This window comes from Dioscorea cayenensis, chromosome 17, assembly GCF_009730915.1.
Source record: "Dioscorea cayenensis subsp. rotundata cultivar TDr96_F1 chromosome 17, TDr96_F1_v2_PseudoChromosome.rev07_lg8_w22 25.fasta, whole genome shotgun sequence".
Lineage (NCBI taxonomy): Eukaryota > Viridiplantae > Streptophyta > Magnoliopsida > Dioscoreales > Dioscoreaceae > Dioscorea > Dioscorea cayenensis.
In genome coordinates this window covers 795,802-814,392 of record NC_052487.1, presented here as the reverse complement: position 1 = coordinate 814,392, position 18,591 = coordinate 795,802, and the positions used below count along the sequence as shown (strand labels likewise).

At 33.5% G+C, this 18,591-nt stretch overlaps 2 protein-coding genes across 5 annotated transcripts; one reads left to right on the top strand and one right to left on the bottom strand.

Annotated features, from left to right (window-relative positions):
* Positions 1–1,832: 1,832 nt before the first annotated feature.
* On the top strand, positions 1,833–12,353 carry LOC120280167 (serine/threonine-protein kinase BLUS1). Of its 3 annotated transcripts, XM_039286911.1 has the most exons (22): positions 1,833–2,078; positions 2,563–2,680; positions 4,509–5,177; positions 5,695–5,949; positions 6,288–6,412; positions 6,555–6,599; positions 6,716–6,797; positions 6,885–6,953; positions 7,033–7,203; positions 7,280–7,345; positions 7,433–7,501; positions 7,627–7,761; positions 7,882–7,958; positions 8,952–9,224; positions 10,542–10,624; positions 10,718–10,803; positions 11,058–11,177; positions 11,264–11,306; positions 11,389–11,441; positions 11,590–11,660; positions 11,765–11,816; positions 12,121–12,352. In XM_039286911.1, the coding sequence occupies exons 3-22, from the start codon at positions 5,010–5,012 to the stop codon at positions 12,205–12,207; spliced, it is 2,130 nt and encodes a 709-aa protein (XP_039142845.1). In that variant the 5' UTR covers positions 1,833–2,078; positions 2,563–2,680; positions 4,509–5,009; the 3' UTR covers positions 12,208–12,352. The 3 variants fall into 3 exon arrangements, with proteins under 3 accessions (XP_039142845.1, XP_039142846.1, XP_039142844.1); XM_039286912.1 differs by lacking the exon at positions 2,563–2,680 and having other exon boundaries at positions 11,593–11,660; positions 12,121–12,353; XM_039286910.1 differs by lacking the exon at positions 2,563–2,680.
* Positions 12,354–12,550: 197 nt separating this feature from the next.
* On the bottom strand, positions 12,551–17,726 carry LOC120280168 (RING-box protein 1a-like). 2 transcript variants are annotated; one of them, XM_039286915.1, is made up of 5 exons: positions 17,550–17,726; positions 17,376–17,426; positions 17,155–17,214; positions 12,938–13,009; positions 12,551–12,838 (listed from the first exon to the last, which is right to left on the bottom strand). In XM_039286915.1, exons 1-5 carry the CDS (start codon positions 17,686–17,688, stop codon positions 12,801–12,803), a joined length of 360 nt encoding a protein of 119 aa, XP_039142849.1. In that variant the 5' UTR covers positions 17,689–17,726; the 3' UTR covers positions 12,551–12,800. The 2 variants fall into 2 exon arrangements, with proteins under 2 accessions (XP_039142849.1, XP_039142847.1); XM_039286913.1 differs by having other exon boundaries at positions 17,376–17,726.
* Between the last annotated feature and the right edge of the window lie 865 nt (positions 17,727–18,591).

Genomic DNA, 18,591 nt, shown 5'->3' with positions numbered 1-18,591 from the left:
TATTTTTTTAAAAAAAATCTTCCATATGTAAATAGAGGATAAATTGAGTTTATAGTAGAATAAAGAGAAAAAGCAAATTGAATTTTAAAAAAAAAAACTTGTAATCATGCTTATATATAATAATTGGGCTTAGCTCATTTTTTTAACATAGATCTATACATAATATATTGTATTGAATAGTTGTGGAATCTACCAAACTTCAATTTTTTTTAGAAAAATGTAATTGAATGAGAATAACTGTTTATAATATATTAAGATGAGATGGTTATTAATCAAAAAGCTTACCATAGTTAGCATGCAAATAAAATATCAAGCTTTCAAAAGCTAGGCTTGTCATTCAACAAATAATGGTGTTTTTCCTACTTCTTGGTCTAATGCACCTTTTTGACGAAATATATATATAAAATATTTAATTATGTACCACTTAATTCCTTTTTAATATCATCCATGTTTTTTAAATCATTTTATGTTGCTTTCTGCCACACATAAAGGGCATAAAACTTCTATATGATTCCACATTTCCACCATGTGGTTTAATTTAGCAACCCTAAACAAAATTCTTATATACATATCATACATTAGAGTCAAAAGTTTGAATATTAAATTAAGATTAACTGTTATTCATATATATATATATATATATATAGGATAATGACCAATCAAATTTTGTTGTTTTCTTATTCATTTTAATTTTAAATTAACCTATGACTAACAAGAGATATTTCTAAAAGTCACATATCAAGACTCAAAAGCACCAATGTTTTCAAGTGAACATGTGAACAAAAACAAATTGGACTTTTAAGAAGAAAACATTCTTGCTTATATTTTGTGTTTACAATTTCATAGTAAATCCAACACAATGGGGTGATAGTAATTTTAAATAGTTTTTGCACATATACTCTTAAAAAATCTAAAATTATAAATATATTTATATGAAAAGCCTTCAAATTTTGTGTCTCAATATCTCTGTCTTTGTGATTTAGTAGTTACTTTGTATTTATATTAAAATTCAAAATTAATGAAGCTAAATTTATGTTTAGTTATCATATATATATATATATATATTGAAAATGTGGATAAATGACTGAGATTAGAAATGAATGAACACAACAACAGCCCACTACAAAAAAATGGAACATAACAAAACAACAAAGATCCAGCAACAAAATGAAAATCAACTATATGTGGAATAATATGACAAGTTAAAAACAAAAGAAAGATAAAATGGGAAACAATAATGTTTTTTCACACCCAAACAACCCGCACAACAAGCTATTTCATGGTCTGGTCCTGCGCCTCCCCAACCAACGTGTCTCCCATGAACTCCTTTGAGCGCTGCCCCAAAAACTTGAGACTTCGCTTGATAGTGAAAATGGAATCCTCGAGCTTTGCTATGAAATTGTTTTCAATAATTTCCGCAAAGCCCCGTACCAATTTTTTTTAGTCGACCTCGGTAGTTCCGTCCATATTAATATTATCATTTTAATATTTAATATTGACATTATTTGTAATGCTTATATAATATATTTATAAAGTATTAAAAAAAAAAATCACAAATTCAATATTTCATTTCTTCAACCGTACAATAGTATATCCATAAAGTATACATTCGAAAAAACAAATTTCTACTTTTGCCAAGGGTGTGTAAGCAAATTTTCTTTTACTGTTTACTCGTACTATTCCGGACTAGATTAGACCACGGTAACTAACTTCTTACTTGCACCGCGAGATAACTTACAGCTCATCATCCAAATGGGCCCCACCATAATTTTTCTACGAGAAATAAATAAATAAATAAATAAATAAATCATTCGAAAAAGGGAGAGAAAAAGGGTTCTTTTTTTCTAAACCGCAAGAAAAGGGGGAGGGTTCGATCACCGAGAGAACCAGAACGAGATCAAGCGCGGAGCGAGAGAGATCGTTCGTTGATGGCGGAGGCGGCGCTGTAGATAGAGAACCATCGTGGATTCCGCGATCTCATCTGCGGAACTGGGGGGAAGGATCGATCGTTGCTGCCCTTCTTGATTGGGGCTTCGACAAGGGACCTGTGAACTGGCTTTGAGGGTTCTTGCTCGCAGGTGATCATCTATGCTGAATTTTGTGTTTCTTTGAGTTTTCTTGTTGTTTATCTGTGTTTTCTTGAAACTATTGATCGGTATTGTGATGTTGTGGTTTAATCTTGTGGATTATGAGATGAGAGGCTGTGAAATGGGTTAGATCATGGTATCTCTTTGAGCAATCGTGATCTGGAAATTCAGGGTTTGAGGGGAGTGATTTGCATTAGATTTGTTTTTGGTTTGATTGTCTGGTGTTGAATCTAGCTGTGTATATGATGTAATCTTGTTGTAAGGAGGACTTGGTGAGATTAGTGAATGGATTTTTGGGTTTTGTGTCTTAGGGTTTTGATACTTTCAAGTAGGATATGTAATCTCAATAGTTAGTAGTTTCCATAATTGGTTTCTCTTGATTTACCCATGCTTCTTGGGCATATGGGCATGATTAGGAAAGGGTTTGATGAAAGTGTACTTGCGTTGCTATTATGGTTCCTTTTGGGGTGTGCAGGGTTTCTTGTTGATGTGGATCAGATGCATTACATACACATTGATGGATAAAATTTGGGTGATGTGTTTAAACTGACATGGGTTTTGGTTGCTTGAACCAGCCCTGGACTGTTGAATTTGTAAGTGATGGTGTGTCATCTGTTCTGTTAAATGTTCATTTGGAGCGATTCAGAATGAGCTTGTGTTTGCACATAATTATCCATATCTGTTGGCTGTTTGAACTTCTTAAAATCTGTCATTATTCAATGTCATTAAATCTTTAATGTGCTGGTTGTTCAAGCTACTCTCTTTTTAAGTAGTTAAAAGCTACTGTTTTGTAGCTTACGATGAGTTCCGTTTGCCCATGATCAAGCATTCGACATCATCATAATTTTTTAATCCTAGTTCATAGTTGATTAAGAAAGCAATGCATATGAATTTTGGAACCCTTGCTTTTAGAGATCAATTTGACTGTTAGGTCTGTTGCCAAGTAGACAAGAAAGCAATGGCACTATTCCGAAAAGGCAATGTCATTGCCTTGAAAATGGTTGTGAAGTATTTATGTTCTTGATCCAAGAATTTCATTATTAGAAAGATTGGATTTTAGAGAATATGGCCTTTTGCTTCATACACAAGGTTGTACGATATTTTCTTTTGACAGTCTTAAATCTGTTTAAACTCATGGTCACTTCGCAAAAATGGTTTCTACTGTATTAAAAAAATTGAGAGAAGTAAAATGACCTAGGGCCTGTTCATTTCCCCGAAAGTGTTAGGAAATGAAACATTGTCTTCCTTTTCAGTTTAATGAAGTGGTTTTTAACATGTGAGGGAAGTGACATGAACAGGATCTTACTTTATGTAGCTTGTTCACTAAATAATTTTGTATTAGTAGAACCAGAAAAGCATTTTGCATCATACTTTCAACTTGAGTACTACTATAGCTTTTAAAGTACAAAATTTCAAGTTATTTATTTTTTTTAGGAAAGAAGGAAAGCATGCTTACTCTCTCGATAAGACTATACATTGAGTTGATGCACGTGATAGCTTCCAGACACTGTATTTTAGACAGTTGTTGGTCCAGTAGCGGACACTATTAGAGTTACAAATGAGTTAAGCCTGGTTTGGGATCTGTCTGGATCTATAATTACCTGACTATGTTCTTGCTTAATTGTGATTAATCAATAGGTTGTGATTTATCAATAGTCTGAGCCTAGTGCTAAAGATGATAATGTTTGTTTCGATATCAATTGTGGTATATCCAGCTTATGTCCCATCTAGGCTTGTCTTAGACTCTTAATCCATGCCCTAAAATCATGAGTTGGAGCCCAAGTTCTTTTGGCTTGCAAGCAAGGTCCATCGGCAGGCCTATATACCAAGTTGCCGTGCTTAGATGGCAATTGTTAATTGCTGTTCTTATTTGATGAGAACATGGACTGTGCTTTAAAGGGCATTACTCAAATATATTGAGTTTTTATGATGCTAGAAAATATTGTAAAATATAGTTTTGCTTTGTAGTTTCCTGAAAAGGATAGTATTAATCCCTATTGTCAATGCCTGCAATCTTGAAACAATCCAAGAAGAAATAAGTGAGCTAAAAAATTGGACTGTTTTACTACAAAAGAAGCAAACTGGTGAAAATTAATAGGAACAGCTACTTTAAATGGGATAAATTTATCTTGTTTGAATAGAGTGTCTTAATGAAATTCAAAACTATATGGAACATTTTTTGTTTCTTACTCATATCTCTTTATATTTTAGTCTCTTGGAATTTAGGCACATCTGATTTTTGAAGAAGTATATTTTTGTGCTATGTCAATGATTTAGATTTTGCGCTATTATATGGTCCTGAGATAATCTTGTTTGGCTTTGGAGCAATTAAAATGGTGCTGAGGTTCCTTTTTATTCTTATTAATTGGTTTAATGGATGCATTAATGCTCATGCTTATCATTTTTCTTAATCCATTGAAGGTATTCAATTTTAAGGCGCAGGATACTATTGGATACGTTCTACTGGTGGAGATGCTTCTGAGTTATCTATTTTATAGACATCGATTCTCTCTCAGAAAAATAATTTCATCTCCAGGCATCTTTTGGCATTCTGAACGTAGTTTTTGCCATATGCTTCTTCAGTCATCACGTTTTTGTCACTGAAGGACAGTTTGACACTGGATATCCAAATCAAGATATTCTGAGTGCCGGATAGTATAGTTAAAAGGGTGTAATAAGGATTATCTTGGAAGATGATACATGGTATTCTTTATTGCTACATTAAAATGGAAAATAAGCTCATCTCATAGCATCTCAGGGTTTGTGTAGGATTCTCTACCCAAATGACACAAATACTGTTTTCAAGCCAGAATAAATTTCAAGTTGGCCTGACTCCAAATGCGGTTTTATCTCCAGATATTTATGTATCCTGGAATTTATAGGAGGGTGTTGTTACTTAATGATGTTCTATAGGAAAGGACCATGGATCATGAAGTTCAGAAGAGGTTTCCTGCCAATCCTAAAGAGTACAAGTTATATGAGGAAGTTGGTGAAGGTGTCAGCGCTACAGTATATAGGGCCCTTTGTGTACCACTTAATGAGATAGTTGCTATCAAGGTTCTTGACCTTGAGAAGTGCAATAATGACCTGGTATGTTCTCTTCGTACTGCTGATTGATAGAGGTTTTGAGTTTCTCTAATTTTTCAAATGTTTTTATAAAATATCTTCTCACGTGAATATCGTATTAAAACTTTTAAACTGTATAGCTTTTTTTTTCTATTGGATAGATATGCAATCTCCTCACTGGCTTTTAATCTTCACAGATTAAATGTTATATATATATATATATATATATGTTCTTTTTAGTTTTTCTGGAGTTCAATTTGGTTGTATGTAGTTTTAACTATACTTGAAAATTTATCTAATTTAGCTGAATGATTTGTATCAACCATAAAGTTACAGGGCCCAATATTTAATTCTACAAAACCCAATGATTTAAGAAAACCCTTTGGGATTGACACAGTGTCACTTTCAAACTCCTTCACTAACTGCTTTTCTAATTTCATCAAAGCTAATAAAGACCTTCCCTTGTGATTTTAAAGGTTGTGTTTGTTTAGCTGTTTTTTGGAAAACTTGTATTCTGTAACTTTCTTTTTCTCTGTTCCAGGATGGAATCAGACGTGAAGTTCAAACTATGAGCTTGATTGATCATCCAAATGTGCTTCGTGCATATTGTTCTTTCCCAGCAGATAGGAACCTTTGGGTAGTTATGCCTTACATGGCCGGCGGATCATGTCTTCATATAATAAAATCTGACTTTCCAGAGGGATTTGAGGAGCCAATTATTGCAACTCTTCTAAGGGAGGTTCTGAAGGCTCTTGTTTATCTTCATGGTCATGGGCATATCCACCGAGATGTTAAGGTAAAATATTAAGATGTTCAATAGCTTAATTGTAGCTTCTAGAGTGCTTTATTCCCACCCTGTGTATGATCCTATCAACTGATGTTTTAAGCATTCCATGTTGTGATGCTTAACTGTATCTGTTTTATTGTTAGGCTAATCATGGAGAAAATTGAAATGGGCAGTGGTTTTTATGATTTACTTCAGACTGCAGTGAATCGAGTATTATTATTTTTTTCTTTCAATCTTGCATAAATGATTTTCATCTACCAGACGCCAAGTACATCTGCACTGATGTTGTAGTAACCTCTTGATCATTATATGTATGGTATCTCTAATTTAAATTCTACATTTGGCAGGCCGGTAATATATTAGTTGATGCAAATGGAGCTGTGAAACTAGCTGACTTTGGAGTCTCAGCATGTATGTTTGATACCGGGGACAGGCAACGGTCACGAAACACATTTGTTGGCACTCCATGCTGGTACATCTCTTGTATCTTGCAGTTTGAATTTGCTTGAACCTGGAATTTCTGATTTTGTATCCCTTCCTTTATGCATTTGGTTTACTACTACGGCTCTGATTTATCAAATATCACACTGAAGTTAATGCTCTATGTTTCACAGGATGGCTCCTGAAGTGATGCAGCAATTACATGGATACGATTTTAAGTAAGTGGCCGAATTATATGATCTGAGGCTCTTCTTTCCTGTTGTACTGCAAGTTTTGTAATTGTATACCGGTTTCTAGTTTCAAACATTTTTCCACTTGTATTTGTGGTAAACAGAGCAGATATATGGTCGTTTGGTATTACAGCTTTAGAACTAGCACATGGCCATGCACCATTTTCGAAGTATCCTCCGATGAAGGTATGCCTTGCCAGTTAAGACGTTCTCCTAACATCCTCTTTGTATGTTTTATTAATCTCCAATATTGAAGATAAATATTTCATGCAGGTGTTGCTTATGACCTTACAAAATGCACCACCAGGTCTTGACTATGAGAGAGACAAGAGATTCTCAAAGGTCTGTCTTGTTTGTTTTGAAATTTGTAATGAAAAATTATATACTAGATAATAAATTTGAAAGTGCTATTCTGTTTCAGTCTTTTAGAGAATTGGTGGCTGCTTGCCTAGTGAAAGATCCAAAAAAACGTCCGGCCTCAGAAAAGCTTTTAAAGCATCCATTTTTTAAACAGGCCCGCTCAAATGAATATTTAAAAAAGACTATTCTTGATGGTCTTGCTCCACTTGGTGATCGTTTTAGAGCTCTAAAGGTTTATATTCAATTTTATTTGTATCATAACATTAGTGAATGTGGGACACTTAAAGCGTTAAATATCCTGGGTATAGGGGAGAGAGTCCAATTTTCTTCTGCAGAACCAGGCTATCTATGAAGATAAGGAGCACTTGTCACAGGTAAGCTTTAACACTTGTTCTACTTCACATTGATGCCATTCCGCCCTTTTGTTTCAAAATGACATTGTATTTTCTGTGCCATTTTAGCAAGAATATATCCGAGGAATTAGTGGATGGAATTTTAATCTTGAGGACCTGAAAACTCAAGCGGCACTTGTAAGGATTATGTATTTATTTATATTTTGTGAAAAGATTTAATTAATATGGTATACATTTTTGGCGATGTTAAGAAAAGATTCAGGAAAGTAACACAGTTTTTTTTTTTTTTTACTTTTATTCAGCTTGATGAGATCCATACGAAAGATCTTGATAAGAAGCAAAAGTCAAAAGATTCTACAGATGATTATGATGGCTATATATGCGCAGGGCAAACTTTGTCCTCTACAACTGAGAATCATGGTGCAACTCCCAAGGAGGTATTCTTTTCTTAGTTTGTTGTCTGGTTGCATGAAACTCTCCTTCCAATTTTATGCAAATTATCCATTTAAGATTTCTTGTTTAGATACTTTGATACTCTTTTTTTAATTCTCCTTTAGGATGGATTGGAGGATCTTCAGGATTTGGAGGGTCCGTTCTCCTCGGCATTTTCTGGCCGCCCTCTTCAGGCGCTTAAGTATGTCTGAAAATTGTAATTTATTAGATGCTGGTAAATCGTTTAAGCACACATATATAAGTTTAATGTGCTTGTTTTAGACTTGTAGCACAATAACAAATTTAGCATTTTGCAAGTGAACTGATGGAGTTAGTGATGCAGATTATGCATCAACACTATTAGTTGCCATTCAGGTTTAAAAGTTGTCAAGATTTGTGTTTTTGTCCGTTTATGTGGTATTGTGTAATGTGATAATTTCAAATTTTGGTCTGCAAAGAGTGCCAATCTAGTGGGTTTGTTTTTAAATTTGCTTCAAGTTTGACTTGATTAATAAGCCTCTAAGTTGATAAGTTTTGGTTCAAAATATTCTTGTCTGCTTGAACATTATGTTTACCTTTAGGTGTAAGTGCTGCATTGGTCCAAGTTTCAAGGACTACCTGTGAACACTTATCTTAGTTCTTGGATCCAGGTGACCCACTTTTGAGTTTAGGGACCATTTTGACCCCAAAGGTGCTTAGTTAAGGGACCAGTGTTGCACTTACAACTTCATTTGAATTCAAACTTTATTTGAATGAAATGAATCTCCTCATAGGTCATTTATCGAATGTGATATGTGTGTATATATATATATATATATTTTATAGTTTTATCTTCAAGGTGTCATTGACTTCTTCATTTTCGCAATCAGTTAGGTTAATGTAGTAGTGACTATTTTTGGTGCTATTATTGCTTTCTGCAACTGTCTTTTTGACATGTTATCTGGAGTATATTTCCTTATGTAACATTTTCATCTTAGTAATTTATGCTGTTTGTAATAAAACAAAATGGTTAACTTCTGAATTCAGTTGACATGCCATTATTCTGGATAAAGTATGGATTTTTATCACTTTGCAAGACCAAGAGCAAGTAGTAGATATAAGCAAGAGTAATTCAGGCTTGTATCTTACAGAAGTTTCAATTTAATAGTATGACTATGATTTTTTTCCTAATGGGTATATATTGTAATTGATGCAGAGCTTGTTTTGATGTTTGTGAGGATGATATTGATGCTACCAGTCCTAATTTAAAGGATCCATTACACCTAAGTTCAGAATCGATATCCCAAAAGCAGCACCAATCACAGGTAGGAGATCTTGAAACTAGAAAGGTTAATGGTGAAAATTTGGGAAAAAGTTATTCTGTACCCAAGAACATAAATGTTCTTGGACGTCAGAAATTCTCAAGTGGTTCACTTGTACCAGAGCTTGTTCACTCATCTTCAAGTAACATTGCTGGGGATGTAGAAAGGTAATAATCATGGTTTCATAGGTCATTAGTAATATTTTGCACGATTTAAAACAGTAGTAATTTGTAGTATTAAAAGCAGAATTTAATGTGGCGTTTGTTATCACTTTTAACATGTACTATATGATGTTTATGGCTTTATATGTGATTCTGTTTTTTTTTTTTTTCTGTTTGTTTGATCACATTCGACAGTATTGAATTTCAAATGCTTGATCATGTGGGCTAAGGAAAATTAATTGCAATTCTCATGTTCATGATAATTCTGTGGTAAAATTATTGTTAGTATTTATCATTTGTAATACTGGTAGGCCACTGGCCATTAGTGGGAAGCATGATTTGATAAATTCAATCTGCCCATTTATGAATTTCTACTTTCAGATATATTTATATTATAGAAAAGTTCATACAGGCTCAAACAATTCTTCTGTGACTTCATGGGAGCCACTGTGTAGGGTAGACTGATTTTATGAATATGGTTGATGTTATCCGTCTGGAATTATGGACACAATGTGTTGGTCCAAAACAGCTTATTCCAAATGTCTGATCTGCACACCATTTATTTGTAACTGCCACTTTGGACTTCTAGTAGCGCACACTTGCTCATAACATAGCTGAGGTGGATGCCATTTTGCTCCCATTTTAGGTTATTTAGGGGCGCTCATTTTGGAGGAAATGGGGGAAGTGGTTTGACTTTCCCCGCTTCTAGTGTTTTTTTTTTTTCAAAAGTATTTTGAACTAAACTCACTTTAGTAATTTTTTACTAAAGTGGGAGAAAGTGAGCCATTTTATAAAAACCAACCTCCCCCACTTCCCGTGCTCTTTTTGAACTCATAGAAGTCGACCCATCTGAACTCTCTAGTTTCATCCTCACATTCTGACAAATGAACACTAGAAGTACCATAAGTGATATCACTTCTCCCACTTTCCCATTTCCCTCTTCCCCCGAAATGAATGCCCTCTTATTTGAAGTTAAACTTGTGATTGAGCAATGTTGAAGGTAATTAATCTTCATGTCTTGCTAGTTATTTTTTTAATATTGATATATATATTCAAGTGTTTGCAGAGCATTTGTTCACATCTGAACCAATCATAAGCATGAAATGCCTCACTTTTTTTGTTTGAACTTGTGAAAAGCTGATACTATGTCTTTTTATCCAACTGTTTTGAGTGATTAAAAACAAAAACTTAATTATAGTCTGATTCTATCTGTGTTTGAGTTGCTTTGTTGCATCTTTGTTATTTCAGTGTATATTATTGTCTCTTTGGATTTGCAATGAATCATATTGAGGATTACTAATTCTTTTGCCTTTTGCTTGTAAGGGGTGATTCAAATCAAAAACAGCAGCATGAAAGGAATTATAGTGGACCACTTTTGTATCGCCAAATCAGAGATTTTGCGGCTGGTATGATCACTCATTTTGATACACATACACATGTAAACACACACACCCACACACATATCATAGCTAAGACTGAAAGTTATCTTACAAATAAAGCAAGTGGGCAAGAAGAATCTTTGGAAGGAAGACTTGTCCAACGGAAGGGGCGCTTCAAGGTTACATCAGCCGATGTCAATGCAAAGGTAATTTTACAAGAGAAAATTCTGTAGTTATGAATAGGCTTCTTTTTTTTTTTTGTATTTGGAAGCCTAGCTATGTTGTGAACACTAACCAATTTGAGATTGTTTTATCTAGTGATTCTAGATCGGCGAGGAAATAATTTTCATATATATTATTTCCAGTTGTATTTGTCATTTTAATTTAAGAAGTTATGCCTGGTCATGCTATCAATTTTCATACAGTATACAATATGCAAGTAACTTCACTCTTTTCTTAGGTTGCTTCAGTGACAAACTCTATCAGCAACCAAGTTGGAGTTGCAGCAAACTACCCTGTAAATACAGCCTCACTGCTTCCCACACTGCACTTTTTGTTGCAGCAGAATGCATTGCAAAGGGTATAACATAACACTGCTTTCATACAATGTCTAGTTTTTTAGTATATTTGTGCATTTTTTAGTCAGTTGTAAAATGTTTATCACAGGAGCAACTGGTGAAGTTGATCAAGTGTGTGGAACAATCATCCAGTATGTATATTCTAGAAAGAACTTGTGCTTTTAGTTGGATGTCTTGAAACATTCTATAAATTTTCTGGACTTGGTGTCACAGGTCGGCAATCTGAAACTCCTAGTGTGGACGCGGGCACCAGTGACACATCGCAGGTAGATTTATTTATCCAACAAACCGTCTGGGACTAATCACTGGGATGCTGTTCTTGTCAGGCTTTAATATGAACCCAAAGCATGCAGACCTTTGTGTTTAAGCTTCAGTTTGGTTTAGGACTGACATTGAACCTATTATATGATTCAGCAGCCTTTTCAAGCTCCGAATACTAGTCGGGAGAGGGAACTGCAGACCCTTCTTTCCCAACTACAACAGAGGTCTCTTCTAAGTTATATCTTTATGCAGCTGCTGCATGTTGCTAATTTCCATTTGCTTGATAATTTGGTATTTCTACTAAATGCCTTTTCTTACCCTGTTGCAGTGTGGGTTCCCTTGCTGAGGACGTTCAGAAGTTGAAAGCGAAGAACTCTCAGGTATATATGAGCAACAAAGTATTTGCACACTCAAATTAGCATATTGTGTAGATGTAATTTTTTTTTGTTAATAATAAGGGGGTTAAGCAATTAGAGGGAGAGAGACAGACAGACAGGGCGAGAGAGTAAATATCAAATTTATATAATATATTGGTAGAAAAAGTTAAGATATTAAATATTCAATTATCACAAGTATTCAAAACCCCCATCCTAATTTCCTCAATACATGATTTGCAACATCAAAGTATTTATTTTACCGAAAAGTAGAAAGCTGCATTCTAACTGTTTTGATTCTGTATCTCAGCTGGAAAGACAAATTGGGGCATTTGTGGGCAAAGGTGGTAAGTTTCAGATCGCAAATGAGGTGCAGAGATCTAACCTGGACGGTTGATCGCAATGTAATATTTATTTGTACAATTATGATGGCAGGTCCTCAATTTTGATATTGTTCATTTTGGGTGTATTATTAGTGTGTAATTCGATTATTATTATTATTACTATTATATATATATAGCTTAATTAATGCGTTTTCCTTTAACCCTTTTTTTAATCCAACACATTTTTAGCACAAACATTAATGATACAAACTACTAACACTTTTGACTCTTTTTGCAATAATGTACAGGTATATGAAATAGCCGATATCTGTATGTTTATAAATGCATAGCAGATCATGGTGTATGTAAATATCTTCATCCAATATATATATAATATATATATAATATATATATATATATTACTGTCACTCAATATATTTTTTCCATCCAAGCTAAAAAAAGATGACAAGAATCAACTTTACAATATATCTTAATAAGTTAAAGAGAGCGATGAAATAAGAGATGTCCTACTAGGATCAGACGCCTCATTCATAACGCAGATAAGACTGACCGCATACAAGCATGGGACAATTGGGCAAAGGCAGGAAGAAGATAGATTCACACTTTGTTTGGCATGCTTGATGCTTATGGGTGGTTCATCAACCTTTCAGTGCCCATATTTCTGGAACTCCCATTCACTATTGTCTGCATATTTCATACATTATTAGCAAGTTACTATTTATATAAATACGTTTAAAAGTTTAAACTCATTAAGATATACAAATGGAGAAGAGTGTATTTTACCCAGTGGACAAACTTGGCGAGTTTTCAGCCATCGACTGATACAATGGAAGTGAAAGGCATGATTGCACACACCTATTTTCAACAAATGCACACAAATTGGATCAGTGAGTAAGGAAAGACTCAAGGCTTACAAATACAATTATAAGCACAACACACACCAAACCGTATAAGATTTAGCACCAAGACTAACTCAACAAGTGACCAGCAAATTACCACACAAAACTTTTTTTCACAAAAATATAATTATTTAAATTGAATATATTACCTAATTATAATAATATTAATAAACATCTATCATTAATTCGAAAAATAAAAAATCAATAAATAATCTTCAACAAATTATGTTGATTAACAGTAATTAAGTCAAAGTTAGATACAAGTTTTCCACACAAGTACAATTTCAGAAGAGTGTTCCTTTCCTTAACCTCAAACCTTCAATGTTTCAACAATAAGCCAACAAGGATATAATAAATGGTACTTAATCAGATAGCAGAGAAATTTGATGAAACTCAAGTATGCACAAATTATTATGTCATGGACAAGTTGGCAATATTAATTCACAAATACGAACAGCTATGATGGTAGGCTCAGGTGCATGTACGTATGACTATCAAAATGGGAAAAAGCCATATATATTGGGTACAAACTATGATTCAATGGCATTGGAATGAACTGGTAATGATAATTCAAGTTGGTGAGCGAAAAGAAACAAACATTAAACCAAAAAGACACACCTAAAGGTCAAAGAAAACCTTAAATGTTGAATCAGGAAGAATAAATAAAATTTGTGTGATAAGACTTAAAAAATAAAGTTCTCCCTATAACCTATCTAATACATGTCCTACAATTTAAACCACACACATCCTTGAGGTAAGGGGATTAATATGAGCACTAGATAAGATGAAAATATTTTTTTGAAGTAACAACATATGATTAAAGAAAAAAAAATGTGGCACAGACAAAGTACCCACATATACCAAGAATAAAAGAAGAAAAAAAAAACCCAAAGGATTTATATTATAGAAAATTGAAATATACTTCTATATTAAATTCTTCCTAATTCAAGTGTTACTTGGACATGGATACCTAGTATGCAAGTATTAGAGGATATTCAACACTCAAATTTATTGAAAACGGATACATGGAGACAGCCACATATATACATATGCTCGTGTGTGCGCATGCGCGTGCCTGTTTGTATGCAAATGTGTATACATATAGACATGTGAAGCACATTGCTCTTAGAAGGGTAGCATTATTGCTTTCAGAGAAATAGAATTTAAGATGAGGGATTTAAATTATATTAAAATTAAATAGAACTCTTAGAATTGTGAATATTTAAAAAGATTATATAAGAATCAATTTATAAAGATAAAAAATTATGGAGTTTAAAAACATATGAAATGATAAGGTAATTAAAAAAATTTCAGAGTTAAAATGAAATCAAAAGAAAAAAAATTAAGATGGAGTGGAGATAAGCCAATCTAAAACTCTATTATTCAGATCAAAAGTAAGATCAAGAGGGCAACATATGATCAAATTTATCCCTAGATAAATAATTCTCCCCAGATAAAACAGATATCTAGGTTACACTGCTTGAATCTCACTTACATTCTGCTTGATGCTTATTTACACTAGTTCAATATTCTAGTTAAAAACATAACACATACGTTGAATATTCTAGTTGCATTATATAACATGTAGTAGCAAGCACATATGTTGTATCTTGTAGTTTTGTTTTCAAGTAATACATTAGTAAGCAAGGGAATTATAATCACCCTCCATTCAACTTATTACTGGTCTTCATATTTATAAAAGTAGAAATATGAACTAGATCAACTTAAGGGGAAAATGCATAAGCTACTAGCTAGACTAAACCAAAATTGAATAAATATATGTGCTTACATACCCCACAGAATATCTACTTTGCTTATATACCTTAATCAAAAGTCAACGTGAAAATCCAATAAAAGAAAGACTTATCTCTCGTAAGATAGACAGAAAAGGAGAGGGGGGAGGCAGTTTTTTATTAATATTTAAAATTAACTTTAGGTTATAGGGGCATAAAAGTAAGTATGGCTTTTACAAGGGCATACCAGTATTTACCCATTTTATGAGGAAGCACAAGCAAATATCCCTACAAGATAACACAAGAATATTCTACCAAAACAAATAAAACCTAAAAACTGATCCTTGTACCATAGTCAACAAATTAAAGTCGGCCAGATCAATCACTGAAAGAATTTGGAACCCCCTGCAAATAGTGGAACTCCTTCTAAACATTAATACACCTTTAAACTTATTATTTGTTATTTGGCAGCAATATATGTAAAATAACTGAAGTTGGCACTTTCTTACATCAATTAATCCAGCATTTGTATTAAGTAACCCAAGTATTGTTTTCTATTTATGGCTATGCACAAAGCACAACATAGGTAACATGTAGCATGCTGATACATTACCAATAACATGTGCTACTCAAAAGGGAAATAAGAGCGACCAAACATAACATGTTGTACAATAACAATTCAAAATATAAAACCATCACACATGAAAAAAAAGAATACATAAAATGAGAAGATTAAATATTATTTTTGCAAATTAAAAATCAGTCAAAATTATAGAGAGCTACTGGAGTGGAGATACAAGTAAGATTAACTAAACAAGAAACTGGACATGAGAAAATTAAATGAAATAAAAGACCCAAAAAAAAAAGGCACAACTAAACACAACCTCTAAATTGTAGGGCAAAAGAGATATGGAACAAATATTATAAGAAACCATCTAAAAATTTCCATAAATTTCCATGCTAAGGCTCTCACACAGTCACTTACGTTGAATACTTTTTTTTTTCATTTTAAAAATCAGTTAGTTAAGGAGATTTAATGAATTGGAGATACAAACAAGGATAAATAAACAAGAAACTGGCCATGAGAAAGTTAGATGGAATAAAAGATAGAAAAAGAGCAACCAAACACATCCTTCCAATTGTAGAAGAGAAATGGAGCAAAGATTAGGAGACGCATCTAAAAATTTCCATGGCATGGCACTCGCACAATCATTTACATTCAATGAACAAGAGACTATACTATACTAATCACAAAATGCATTACGTGAAATTTAATTGATCCATAACCTGAACTACTACTTTTCTAGACATGCTTTAATTCTTATGAATAATATGAAATAGATAGCATCAAACATACAAGACATAAAGATCCAAATCAATGGAACTCCCATTGAAGATCGGATAGAAAACTTATAAATGGAAAAATGTCGACGTTCTTAAGTTCAGATCACAAACTGCAAAAAATCATGTAGGTGGAAATTCAAAATCGCAAAACAACACAAGAGCGGGAATTAGATAGAAAAAAAAAACCATGATGAAAGCACTGGAACCTTCAAAGACAATAATACCCAGGATGACAAAATATTATTCACATAAGGAAATCTCAAGAACCTTAGCTTTTTGAATAATCAATAAATCTTTTTCTTGCAAAAAAATGATAATGAACAACTAGAAAAGACAAACAGAAAAATAATGCACACTCTCCACTAGTTTTCTAAAATTACAAATTAAATACCTTCATAAGAATTTGACTGCTTAATGAAACAGAGTGAATCTCCCTACCATATGGTATCATACGCATTCCAGATATTGATGAACAAAAGCAACAATCACATTCAGCAATGAGAAGCACAGTATCTTATACTTTCATGAATATTGATATTAAATTAGAATAAGGAAAAGGAAAAAAAAATCCAAGAGAAGATCCTGTAAAAAAATATTAAAAAGGCCATCATACCACACAATAAGTTTCAACTTGCCAATTTTGACTTAAATTATGCTTATCATGTATTATTTTATGGCCCTCTTTATATTTTCTTAAATGAGCTCCTCCTAGAACTTTCATTCCCACAAAAATGACGACATGAATGTCCACATATGCTTATCATGTATTATTTCATGGTCCTCTTACCATTTTCTAAAACAGGCTCCTCTTAGAATTTTTGCCCCCCAAAAAGGATGACAAGAATGCCCACAAATGGATGAAACAACATCAGTTATTATAGGCAGACTATCAGATAACTAATACAAGCAAGAGCACAATACTATCAGCAAGATACGAATCTAACTAAAATAGAACAATACAACGATCAGCAAATAAAACGGAAGCACATATAAAGGTAAGCATCATAAGAACAAAGAGATATACCCCAAGCGACGGTGCACTCCTCGCTGGTCGCGCTGGCCTGATTAGCCTGGCACTCGATGCCTGACATAAAGTTCAAGAAACCACCAAAACCCTCATCAAGAAGCGAAAACTAAAAAGAAAACAAAACCCTAACCCTAACCCTAACCCTAACCCTAAATCAAGAATCACATCCAAAATTTAGCGGAAAACAAGCCAAATAAGAAAACAAAACATGATCTCACATAGATCCATGATGTGATTCCGGCAAATCGCACAGTTATCCACGACGATATCTGCATCGAAACAAGAAAAAACAAAGAAAATAAGATCAGAGATCTTCAACCAAAATACCCTAACCCTCAATGGTGGGGTAATGAAAGCCAAATGACTGATCCTAGGGTTTCGAGTCGGCATACCCCAAGCCCAGAGCGCGACAGCGTTCCACTTCTTGATCTCGAACCTCTTGGGCTTCTTCGCTACCGACGAAGACGGACCAGCACCGCTTGAACCCTCGCCGGCGGGGACCATGTTGATGTCGGTGTCCATGGCCGCCATCGGACGATCAGAGAGAGAGAGAGAGAGAGAGAGAGATGAATGGAATTAGGAACAGTGGGAGGGCTATTTATAGAGGCCCTGGGATGAGAGAGAGATGGTTTGGGAACATCTGAGCCGTTGAAAATCTTAGGCGAGGATTAGAAAATCAAAGCCGTTGATCATATTTATCTTTGATTGGATTTAAAAATAAAAAACATTATAAATATAATGCTATATTTAGATAATAAAAATTTGTTTGTTAATAATAATGGTTATTTAAATATTGTTTGCTTAATAAATATTTTTATTTAATTAAATTTTGGAGGGGAATAATATTAAGTTGGTTCTATAGGGTGGAAAATTATTTTTTATTTATTTAAATGCTCATAATAATAATAAAAAAAACAAACAGAGAAAATAAAACCTAATAAATATTTAAATTAAGAAACTCCTTTTTATTCTTTTCTTTTCTTTTTTTATTTTTCTTAAAAAGGTTTATTTAGGTTTGCCGTTAGTTTGCGCGGGAAATAACAACCCGCGAAGCATCCCGAGAATGGAACCAAAATGTATCTCAAGATCGCTATGATTTTTAATTTTTTTCTTTCCTTTTTGAAGGAAAGGGCGTTATCTTCCATTGGTTTTCAATGGCTAGTATCTAGAAAGAAGAGAAGAGAGGGGAAAACCGGCGAGGTATGCATTTCCTCTTTTTTTCCTGTGAATTTTAATTAATTTTTCTTTCTGGGGTTAGGGTTTTTACAGTAATTGTTGGATCTTGCTGAAATTTGAGTTTTTTTTTTTCATTCATTTTGGTGTTGTTGGTGTCTTGCTTGCATACATGGCTATGTATATCTTGTAGTATTGGTGACTATATTTCATGGTTCTCATTTAATTATCAAGTGATAAGGATGAACAATTGTAGAATTT